This window comes from Agrilus planipennis, unplaced genomic scaffold (assembly GCF_000699045.2).
Source record: "Agrilus planipennis isolate EAB-ADULT unplaced genomic scaffold, Apla_2.0 scaffold578, whole genome shotgun sequence".
Classification (NCBI taxonomy): domain Eukaryota; kingdom Metazoa; phylum Arthropoda; class Insecta; order Coleoptera; family Buprestidae; genus Agrilus; species Agrilus planipennis.
In genome coordinates, this window is record NW_020439297.1 from 3,149 (window position 1) to 15,285 (window position 12,137).

At 36.1% G+C, this 12,137-nt stretch overlaps 1 protein-coding gene across 1 annotated transcript; it reads left to right on the forward strand.

Annotated features, from left to right (window-relative positions):
* Positions 1-4,044: 4,044 nt before the first annotated feature.
* On the forward strand, positions 4,045-11,510 carry LOC112905609. Its single transcript, XM_025978343.1, has 4 exons — positions 4,045-4,171; positions 4,511-4,576; positions 8,291-8,365; positions 11,156-11,510. The coding sequence occupies exons 1-4, from the start codon at positions 4,045-4,047 to the stop codon at positions 11,293-11,295; spliced, it is 408 nt and encodes a 135-aa protein (XP_025834128.1). The 3' UTR covers positions 11,296-11,510.
* Positions 11,511-12,137: the final 627 nt, after the last annotated feature.

Sequence of the window (12,137 nt, forward strand, 5' to 3'; positions counted from 1 at the left end):
TAAAATGACAAAAAAAATAAAAGTCAAATGTTCTTGCCCTTTTTATTTATAAAAAAAATATTTTACCTATGTACGCCTCAGGACTTTTTGCCCAGTAATGTGTAGGTTGGTACCTACTGAAAACGTCCATACTGCAACGAACAAATTACCATGCATCCACTCCGTTTAGTTCGTCCACTCATTTTCCTACTAGAAGTCGTATAATTATCCCGAAATGAAAGAAAAACTTTCATTAAAAAATTTATATCCCAAAGCTGTAGCATGCTTCCTGGTTACGGACGTTTAACGAATATAAAAGAGAGTTAAATCCCCTGACCTACTTGTTGAAAGGTTTAAACGTTAAAGCTCGAAAAAAAAAATTTACTGAATTTAGTTATACACACGTGGACATTTGAACGTTTTCTACCTACGGATTTGCTTTTTTTTTCAGTTAATTCTTCAACCCATTTTCTAGTCCTCTAGTTTCTACATGGGTTGCGTTTTCTCTAAGAATAAAACTAACAAAAAAATCCAAAAATAAAAAATTGTTGGTAACTGAAACGCTATTTGCGTAAATTATGAAGATTTTAGTTTCTTATTAGGCCAAAAGTATTCTAAACCAAAGTAAATGTAAAAATGTGTAAATATTCTTCCTTGAGACTGAAATTGTCAGGTCAGGGTTCATTATTAATGGTGTAGTTGTAAAATATATCATATGTATCCGAAAAATCATGGATGTAATAAGGTTGCGATCGAGTAATACTCTCTAGATTTCCCCAAATGTCGCTAGGGTTATGTCAAAGGTGATAGGATATTTGCTTTTTGTTAAGAGTGCAGTCCGAACGTTGTAGGAAAGAATCCCAACAACAGAAAGGTTCGTTTAGAATTTATAATGCCGCATATTTGACAGCTTTATGTTCACAACAGTACGAGATTGTCCAGGTCCCACTTAATGATTTTAGTCAAATTCCAGTCATACCCCTATTGCCACGATGAACTTTTAATGTTTTTGAGTTATCTGCACTTATAAACCTATGTATTTTTCATTTGATACCAAGATACAGGAAGTTTCCCTTGCAAACTATTTCGAGAAAGTGGAAATTTCGTAAGCAATCCAACAAATAGTGGCAAAAGCACTGGAAATNGTTATTTTAATCTGAACGGTTCAATTTTCATAAATATATTAAGAATATCAGTGAACTTGAGGACACAAATTTTTAAAAAAAACTAGCTACGAGCCTGGCTATTTGAACTATTAATTTGATTACATCTTTACTGTTAACGTTCATCTAGCCACTTTTCCTTATTAAATTAGGTGACTTGAGTAATCGTACTTTTAATTAAAATTAATTAAAAGAAACTTAATTAATACATCGCAATCCATATGGTCCCAGCAATAAGCAGGTACACAAAGTAAAATTCATGTTTAGTTGAAAAACAAAAAAAGGAATAAAAATCTGATTACTTTTAGCTTATGCCATGTTTTTGAACAATTAAACTTGCTTTCGAAAACGTTCGTGTTTAGGTTTATAACAACACAAAACAGTAAAATTTTTGTAACACTCTTGCACCGCAGTTTTCAATTAAAACTTTCCGCGGCAAAACCACTTGGCTTCGTTTACAATTGAAATCGTACAAGTGGCAAATAAAAATGAAATAATTTGTAATATTGACGGTCTACTTTATTGAACAGGGACAAAAATAAATAGAGAGAAAGATGGAGAGAGAAATTCATTACTTTTACCAGAACGCGGAGTTCTAACTAAATTAAATAATTCAAAGGACATTTCTTCCTCTCTCTCTCTCTCTCTCTCTCTCACTCTTTGCATCGTGAAATAGTGAAACTTTCCCAAAAGGGCCGCAACGTTTAAAGAGTGCATAACTCAATAGAGTTATGACATAGCAAAAGGGCAATTTGAGTACACTCTCAGGCAATGAATATTTTTAATTACTTACGTAGTCGAGTCTGGGGTGGTGTAAATTGGATTTTTTTTATTTACTGCGCTACTAAACGAAATGGCATAAAGGAAATTCAGAAGCGTTACCAGTAAATAATTTAAAAATTAAAAATTAAACAGTAATTTCGAATGAAATTCGTTCTCATTAAAAGAAAAAGTTTTCATACCTGCTTTAACATAAACAGAAAAATAATTAATTTAAAATGACAAAAAAAATAAAAGTTAATACAAACAGAAGGATTTTAAAAGATAATTTTATCATTTATTTTGTCACGGCTGATCTATGAGCCATTATAAATATTATTTAAAAAATATATGCGAAGTCAATTAGCATTTTAAAATTATGAAAAATAACCGTATGACAGTTTTAATATCTAAATACAGTTTCACATTATCTGTTTCGTCCACAAGTTAGTCATTAAAATTTATGTCCGTGTAGTTATTTATACTGCACATGCCTAGCTAAAATTGTGACCCGAATGAATTATTTCTGCATTAAATCGTCACATATGCGAGAATTTAACTATACAATAATCGCTATTTAATTTCTGTAACGATAAAAAATTCTAGTGGCGTCAAATTGCCGTCAGCCATTTACATACTTTAATATTTTATACCATTTAATTTTTTTTATTGTCACCATTTGATCGGAATCCAGGTTTTATAATGCAATATTATTTTGCTGAGTTTCATGAGTTTGTCCGGAAAGTAAAAGGACTGAGTCGATTTAAAAAAATTTATTGAGCCAATCGTTACTATTCCTTAAAAACTTAAAAATAGGCTCCTTCTGCGTCGAAGCAGCGCTGCCAGCGCGATTTCTAAGCATTGAAGGCGTCACGGAAGGCATTCTCCGGAATAGCCTTAAGAGCTGCGGTGCATGCTCCTTGGATCCCCTCTGTCGTCTCAAAATGCTTGGTTTTCATCGGCCTTTTCAGGCGAGCAAACAAAAAAATGTCAGGGGGCGGCACATCTGGGCTCTAGGGCGGCTGCGGAAGCGTTGGAATACCGGCCTTAGTCAGGTAACTGTCCACAAGAAAGGCGGTGTGAGCCGGGGCGTTGTCGTGGTGCAACTTCCAGTCGACTACGATGTCTTGTCGGCCCCATTGACCCTTCGTTTGAGTCTCTTGAACACTTCCACGTAAAACTTGGCGTTGACGGTTTGTCCAGGAGGAACAAATTCATGGTGGACGATGCCTTTCATGTCAAAAAAGACAATGAGCATCGTTTTCACTTTGGATTTTCTCATTCTTCCCTTTTTTGGGGGAGGAGACGCCGGCGTGTGCCACTCGGAAGATTGCCTCTTTGTCTCGGAATCATACTCAAAGAAACATGACCCGTCACCTGTGATTACGTTATTCAAAAATCTTCCCGGCCCTCTTAAAAGGCCTGGTGCCACCGAAACACACCACTTCTTGCTAAAGCAACATCTGGGTAAGCCTTCTTGATCATATGAAACGCCTCTGTCGCAGATTTACCGAGTTTCACGCAGAGTTTAATCGCGTAGGTACCTCTGTTCTAACGAACGCTGCATTTTCGGCTTGCACCACTCACAGAAACACGTCGCGGTAAAAAGCCCGTTCTGGCTCTGCAGGTGCTCGGAGACAACTCATCAGCCGCTCGTTCGTTAGCTAGGAATGCCCTCTACCGAATCCAGTCGGTGCGCGCATGCTCCGAAGTACAGTCGCGGCGGAAGAAAATCAGTCCTATTACTTTCCGGACAAACCCTGTACAATTTAAATTTCATCGAAAGGGTCCGTTCAAGTAATACGTTTTGCAGATTCTGAAGATTTCTTACCCCCTATCCCGCTATAACCCTCCATAACGTTTTGCAAAAGCCCTCGCCCCTACCAGCAGTATGTAATACTGAAGCGGTCTCAAACTTAACCTAACCCAGCATACTTATCGTCTACGTCATTTTAATTTAAACTTCCCCAAGTCTAGCCCAACCTAACCTAACCTAACCTGATTTGACCTTTTATGATCCCCTATTCTACGTCAACTTGAGTAAAAGAAGACCGTTCTACATTCTATTCAAATCCGTCGATTTATTTAACTTATAAGCTTTCCTTTCGATTGACTAGCAGGAGAAAAGTACATAGCAAACGTTATGGAAAATGGCTATAAGAAGTACATGATGCTAAAGATTAAAAATGTCAACATTAACGACTTTGGTTCCTACAAGTGTGTAGCGAAGAATTCACTAGGCGAAACTGATGGTGTTATTAAATTAGAAGGTGAGTTCGTATTATTATTAATTAACACTAGATTAAAGTGAGTTCTGTGCTTATGTCACCTGTATGTATACAGCTGAAGTGAGTACTTCTTACATCAGACTAATTGAATGACGTAGAAGAACAAAAAAAGTCAAAGAGAGAACGTTATTATTGGATACAGGACCGTATCGATAATTATATTATGGACATCTATCATCCAATCAAAAGGGTGACTCACGCGATTTTGACTTTTCGTTTAATGCGTATTTACTTTACAATTTCGTAGGAAGTATACACTTCACCAATAATTGGAAAAACCTGTAGTTTTTCAGCTTTAACGGGTATTATTAATTGTTTAAGAAATTCCCGCTCCAACCACTGTAAAAACAACACTGCATTCACCCACTAGCCTGGCTAAGAAAAAAGGTGAGTCATTAAAACTTTTACCTGTCCAAATTTTAGTCTTTTTGTTCGTAAACCTTATGACACACATGAACTGACGAATTGTTTTGATTTTTGAAATTGGGCAATTTTTTTCCAAGGAAATAAAGTCCATATTTCCAATAAAATTCGAGGCCCCTGGGAGAAATCTAATGATGCGCAAATATTACGAAAGAAAGAACTCTGTTTACGAGTTATTCAATTCACAAAATTGTAGCATCAGGGGATTCGCTCGTAAGAGCCTTCTTTCATCGTATAACAATACTCCTGCTTGCTCTATTTTATATTCCTTTTGTAAAAAAGTGACAAAATGTCAATATCAATATCAACATATTACCTAGAAATTTTGAACAAAGATTTACAAAACAGCATGAAAAAAATATTATCGTTTTAATCATCAATATAATATAAGTAATATGAAAACGTCAATTTTCATGTTGATTTATTTCGGTTATTGTAAAAATTTATATTAGCACGCTATGTTTCAAATTTTTACATATAAACTATTTCTGCTTGAACACCCTGTACAATTTCATCTGTTTTAAATTCAAATTCTGTAGAAATACATTTAAATTGCGCAACTCATAAACGGAGTAGCTTCCGTTTATTAATATCGAATACGGAAAGGCATTTGTAAGGTCTTTATTGTTATCAAAATTTGAGGTGGAAAGAGAATTGCTGTATATAAGTACGTATGTATTTATGTATATACATATATATGTATGTAAGTCCTAATCGATGCTATTTGTCGAGACGGGAAAAGTAAAACGACCATCACAAAAAAGTTCAGTACGTTCGAAATCTCATTACGGAATTGTACAAACTTTCCCATCTACCATATTTTCTTACAGTGATTTTGCTAACTTGCCCACGTTGTTAAACTGCACAAAAATGGTTTAGGTATACGCGGTATTATTTCCGGTTTCCGGTATGATTGATGGAAATACGAATGAAAACTGCATGGAATTGTCTGTTCAAACAAATTCGATACTTTTGTTAGTAGAGTACGTATAGGTTTCCACTTCAGTAGCACGTTTCTGCGGAGATTATTTTGCATGAATATGTCGACAATAAAAACGCCAAATGCACCACTTCATTGTTAGTTACTAATATAATTAATACTAGAATGCAAATCGTGAACAATTCATTTCAAAACATGCCATAAATTTCTAAACGTATAATAACTAGGCACCATCATACGTGCAGTATAAAGAAATTCTATACAGCAAAGAAACTACTTTGATCTAACCTGAAAGCCGGCGTTTTTACAGGCAGTCATAAATCAACTTCCTATGCGTTGAACTGCCATATACGTGGAAGGCTTAAAACCTTAACTAAAGTGTACGTACAGATACAGAATATATGTATTTATACTAATATTTACACAGAAGTATAGTACCATTTTCAGTAATAAAACAAATTGTACTAGTGTTGCGGAGATCGCAAGGCAAAGAGGTGTAAAAAACAGTAGCAGCTCGTTGAACGGAACATACAATAAATAAGTAAATAAATAAAATAATTATGATATTCATTTCTTCTCTTATTTTTTTTCTAATTTCACGATCATTNCGTCTTGTTCAGCGTGCTGTCAAACCTACACTAGCAAGGAGATCGGGCTGAAACTATAGCTACAAGCTATCCAAGGATGGTACTATAGAATGTCACCTCAAGGTAGGCCTAGTGGCGTCATCTCTTGGTTAGGCCGGAAACTTATCAATCCACCCTCGTACGTGGAAGGCTTAAAGCCTTAACTAAAGTGTACGTACAGATACAGAATATATGTATTTATACTAATATTTACACAGAAGTATAGTACCATTTTCAGTAATAAAACAAATTGTACTAGTGTTGCGGAGATCGCAAGGCAAAGAGGTGTAAAAAACTGTAGCAGCTCGTTGAACGGAACATACAACAAATAAGTAAATAAATAAAACAATTATGATATTCATTTCTTCTCTTATTTTTTTTCTAATTTCACGATCATTTCCAAATGATATTACCTTGGAAGTACCAAACCAATTTTGCATCTCCTGAGATAAAAATGTTCAGTCCCTCAGAGTCTCTGAAGGCGAGACTCGAGTTTCCGAATCTCATCGAGTTTTTCTGGTGTCGCTGAGAGAGACTGTCGAGAGACTGTCAAAAAAACTGTTTAGCATCTCTGAACGAGAGACTCGAATCTCTCAATATGTGGTGTCTCGATAGACATGGTTAAAATTTTCTAAGCTCAACATATTTCAGAGATCCTAGTCTTTCTACGAGAGACTCGAGCCTCTCAGTTTTTCAGTTTTATTCATTCAGTCTCTTTGTGAAAGACTCGAATCTCTGAATTACCAATTTTACCGTTCGAGTCTCTCATACAGAGACTGTGAGAGATCCATAAAAACACCTCGGCAATAACTGAGAGACTGTGAAAGACTGTGAGAGACGCTCTCAGAGACGCTGAAAGACTCTGAGCGACTGGAGAGAGACTGACAACGTTATGCCGTTTCGATTCATTTCTGTTATTTCATGAGTGCACTATAGTGAAGCTTTGACTGAACGGGGATGTAGGGCGTGACAAAAAAATGAACCTACTGTATGGAATATCTGTATACTGTTCCATACGTAATATTTAATGCAAATAAATTAAAATCACTTAACGTATCCTAATTTTTTGTCGTGCATGTAAGTACAAATGCAGCAAATTTTTTATATTTCTATTTATTTGGTGAAGTCTACAGCGTACAAATGGATCCCTTACGAAGAATAAAATGAGCGAAGGCCCGTTTATACCATTTAGATCGTCTTTAGTGTCATAAAAGGGAATGAAATGGGTCCTTGGAGAAATATTAAAGGAAAAATTTTTATATACGTTGACAGTTTTTCGAAATTCATAGGTTAATAAGAAAAGTTATAAAATTAATCGTACACCTAGTATAGCGTTACCTACTTGTTATCGAATTACACAAAAACCTTTATAGGTAGGTATCATTTCATATTATAATTATAATATAATTTAGGTTAGCCACAGATTTGTTTTAAACATTATGAATTGGGATTGGGCTAAATTTTGTTCCAAAAAATTATAATATACCCGAGATGTTCAGTCTCTCAGAGTCTCTGAAAGCGAGACTCGAGTCTCCGTCTCTCATCGAGTCTCTCTGGTGTCGCTGAGAGAGACTGTCGAAAGACTGTCAAAAAAACTGTTTAGCGTCTCTGAACGATAGAGAGATTCTCATTTCGTATCCAAACTCTGAACGAGAGACTCGAATCTCTCAATAAGTGATGTCTTGGCGGCAGAACAAATAAGTACAGGAAAATTGATGCCGTTTTTATTGCCATAGCGTCAATCGTAATTAAGAAACAGCCATGTACGGGAAGGGAGGGGGCAGGGTATGATTGTGTGATATAACTTTCATTGGTCGCAATAGAGGGCGGCCTTTATATGTCACAAACGTGCTTTTATGATACCGTTTTAGAGTCTTATTTGTAAAGTAGATAGAGCATTCTTTAACGAGAAAATATCATTCTATATCAGTTTATGAGAAGCTACGGCTACTGTTAGATGGCGCGTTTATATGGCCATAAGGTGAACCGTCCGCGCGGCTTTATATGACAAATAAATAATATTGCCCAATACAAACAGTTTATGGGGGGTGGATTTTGTTTTACGAGAGGTCGCAGTTTAAGATGCTGACATAATTTATGACGTGTGTTAAGGCAAAAACGCAAGTTCCGAAGGATTGGACAACAGAGTTATTGGAGACCAACGGCAAGAGATGCAACCCAGTTCCGGTAAGTCCGTTCTATGTCGTAAATCTCACATATAGTGTAGTCATTTGATGCTTTAGAAAAGTCAATCGCATAGGTACATGTGCAACTACAACTATGTGCATGTATGCCGTGCAGCACAAAACTCAGAGATGGGTCATTTCATTATTTTTTTTATTGGTTTTAATCAGGCCAGTAGAGACATATCTACAGGACCGGTTTATTTCCTACTGATTCTAAAGCGATTGTAAAAGTGACAGATCAATTTCGCGCGTACAGTAAATAAATATCTTAGCCTAATCGGTTGAGTTTCCCCAAATAACAATGCGAAGAACTATAATATAAATCGTCCACGTGCCTAATAGCAATAGTAAACGTAGCATCCAAGAAGATTAGAGATAGGAGCAAAAATATTGCCCGAAGCGAAAGGATAGAAAATGTAAAAGTCCACTGCGCAGTGGGTTACTGCACAGCAGACCGCCATGTATAACTTACTGACCCTCTTACGACTTACGCCATTTTTATGCGTAATTTTTATTCCTATTTCTAGTCTTCTTGTAACTATGCAAAATTATAACTACCATCTATCATTTCATTTCATAGCATTTCAGGCTAGATAGGCACGCTTTGAAGTTGAATATTTTCTTGCTACCTATATGTATAGACATTGGTTACGCTCATGAATTATACAATTAACTTACAAAATTCGACCAGGTATCTGAAAGTTTTTCTGACAGGGGCTCGTCGGTATCTATTTCCGAAAAATAGATACAAGCTGTCATTATATCTTTAAGTATATGATTCGAATTTTGCAATTGAAAATTCTTTCACTATTAGTGTAGCGAGACATTGTATGAACTTTAAGAAACGGTTACCTTACCTTATTAACAAGTTTAAAGTAGGATGACCCTTAAAATTCTTAAAAACTGTAGTACAATAAGCAAGAGCTAATACTTTGCTGCCAATTTTAGTAAGTACAAAATTCAATCCCGAAAAAAAATTTTGAAAATCTACACATTAAAGTATTGGATAAAAATTGGTGTGGAATATAAGGTTACCGAATTCTGGAGACTAATGATTAACTGAAACACAGCAGAACATAATTTAATGGGATTTCGGTGTCGAAACGGGACCAACCAGGACCCGTGTGTCCTTAAAATGTATAATATTCGAACGGTTGCCATCTAATTGATAGTCCGTGTTCGACTAGTCCGGAAGTAAATTTGTTCGGCCAACTTACGTTGTAGCGTGAAGTTGAAGGAAAGTTCGAAACTCAAACTTAAGATGAACTTACAAAGCAATGCACTTTACTACTTATTACCATCTGAGTCAAACTATGTAACCTACGGCCAACGTGATATTTCTTGTGAAATAACCGTATGGGCAGGTGCAATTCAGAAACGTTGATTCAAAATACTAAATTTGATTCAATCAAAATCTATTTCGGTATTCGTAGAAAAAGGATAATATTACTGAAACAAGTTCATGATTATTTAATACAATCGGCAATAATTTCCAAATTGAGGATTTATAGGTGTAATAACACTGAAATTATAATAAAAGAATGTAGGTATCATCATCATCATAAGACCGTCAGTCCTAAGACTGATTGGATACGCACCTCCATACTTTCCTATCCTGAGCTAATCTTCGCATTTCCCTAAAACTAGAACAACCCATATCCTTAACTATTTGCGAACACTAATCTAATCTAGGTCTACCTCTACCCCTCTTAACTTCCGTTTCTGCCTTCCAATATGTTTCTAACTAGACCTTCATGCCTGAGAAGGTGTCCTACCAACCTATCTCGCCTATTTCCTATTGACTTCCATAGAGTCCTCTGTTCTCCTATTCTTTCTGATACCTCTTCATTTCTAACCTCTATCCACGATATCCTCATCATTCGCATGTAACACCACATTTCAAACGCTTCTAACCTTTTCTTTTCCGCCGCGCCCACTGTCCATGTCTCGCAACCGTACAACGCCGCGCTCCAAACATACACCTTTAACAATCTTTTTCGAATTTCTAAACTAACCGTTCGCGAGTATAGAAGTGACTTCTTTTTATTCAAGGCGACACGACCCTGCGCTATCCTCTGCTTTATATCCCTACTACTCCTTCCGTTCTGACTTATCCGACTTCCTAGATACCTAAAATCGGCTACTTCTTCTAATTTTTCGTCACCTATCTTTATATTCGCTCTTTCCCTACTTTTCCTTCCCTTGCATATCAGTATTTTTGTTTTACATTTATTTATTTTCATACAATACTGTTTTGTGAATACCTCATTTAAAGCTATCTCTAACTCTTCCTTGCTAGATGCCAATACTGCTATATCATCTGCATATCTAAGCGTACTTATATTTTGCCCCTGTATATCTATCCCTACGGTCTTTAATGATGTCGATCGCTTATTCGATGTATAGATTAAACAGTAGCTATGTATATTGGTCAAACAAAATTGCCTTTTTGTATCAGACTTAAAGAACACCAAAAACGCCCACAGAAACAAAATTATAGCAACAATTTCGAAGAGAAACCGATAACAAGATCAACCATGAGCTAGATGGTTTAAAATGAATGTTTTAAGTTATTGTGATGAATATAAAGCACGACGGAACAGATTTATCCGGTATTTTAGAAGAATGTCCGCAAGAAAACAAATTCAAATTAAAACGAGCTTTATTGTTGATTGTTGATTATTATTAATATTCTGTAAATTATGTAAAGCAAGTTTATGAGTGAGCAACCTTAATTTAATGTTAAAGCCTCTATGTGCTTTAATGCCGTGTTCTTGTTAATATTTTACAGATTATGGAATAGATGACGACTACACAATTTCCTCGAATGGTTCTCCAGTATACCAAGAAGTGTCTGGTTGCAGTAGGAGATGCTCGAGACTCTTCCTAGCCGTTTTGTTAATCTTCGTGCTTCGCACGGTAACGAGGTGAATAATGAGATTCGACTTAATACGCGGAAAATAATAGGTACGCTGATCGCGTGTGCTTTGGAAGCCCGCTATCGTGTAAATAATGTAAAAAGCATACCAAAAAGTAAAAGAAACTTTTGTATATGTGTGTGAGGTGCTTCAATAAAACCATGGACGAAATACCGTTCCGTATCGTTACCACCGTAGCCCCTAAAATACTAGTGTGTGATATTAATGCTAAGGTTCTGAAATAATGAAGTGTAATCCAATGTCAATAAAGCTTCAAACATTAATATTATATTTTTTTACCATCACAGTCAACGAGAAACCCTAGACTACTAGTCAATAAGGCAAGAAAATGTTGTCCTTTCTTCATGTCATAAAATAGAGATACAATTAGATATTAACTGTAGATAAAAAATTAAATTTCTCATATGTAAGTGATTACCAACAGATGCCTCATGTCCAGGGGCGCAACAAGGGGGTGTCCACGGGTGCCTGAGCACCCACTCGATTGGGTTGGGCACCCAGTCAATTCCAGTCGATTCAGATAATAACCCAACTTGAAAGTCCAAGCTCGTAAATGAGCAGCCAAACTTGATCTTTTCAGTATTATGATGGGAGCACCCAGTCAAACTGTAACGTTGTTGCGCCCCTGCCTGCTCATGCTTCTCGAGGATAATATGAATGACTCAAATATATGAAAATCACAGGTGGAGAGGTCTGGACCGTACGGAAGATGCCGTACTTTCCAGTTTATTTCTTGCACGATTTTTATGCTTACAACAGCTTTCAATTACACTCAGGCTTCATCTGCTGTTACAATCGAACAAAATTATGTTTTGATCTCCTTCTTCAATAGCA

Coding starts and splice junctions, on each gene's coding strand:
- LOC112905609 (XM_025978343.1), top strand. CDS start 4,045: ATGGAAAATGGCTATAAGAAGTACATGATGCTAAAGATTAAAAATGTC. Junction 4,577..8,290: donor TAGCCTGGCTAAGAAAAAAG/GTGAGTCATTAA, acceptor ACGTGTGTTAAG/GCAAAAACGCAAGTTCCGAA. Junction 8,366..11,155: donor AGAGATGCAACCCAGTTCCG/GTAAGTCCGTTC, acceptor AATATTTTACAG/ATTATGGAATAGATGACGAC.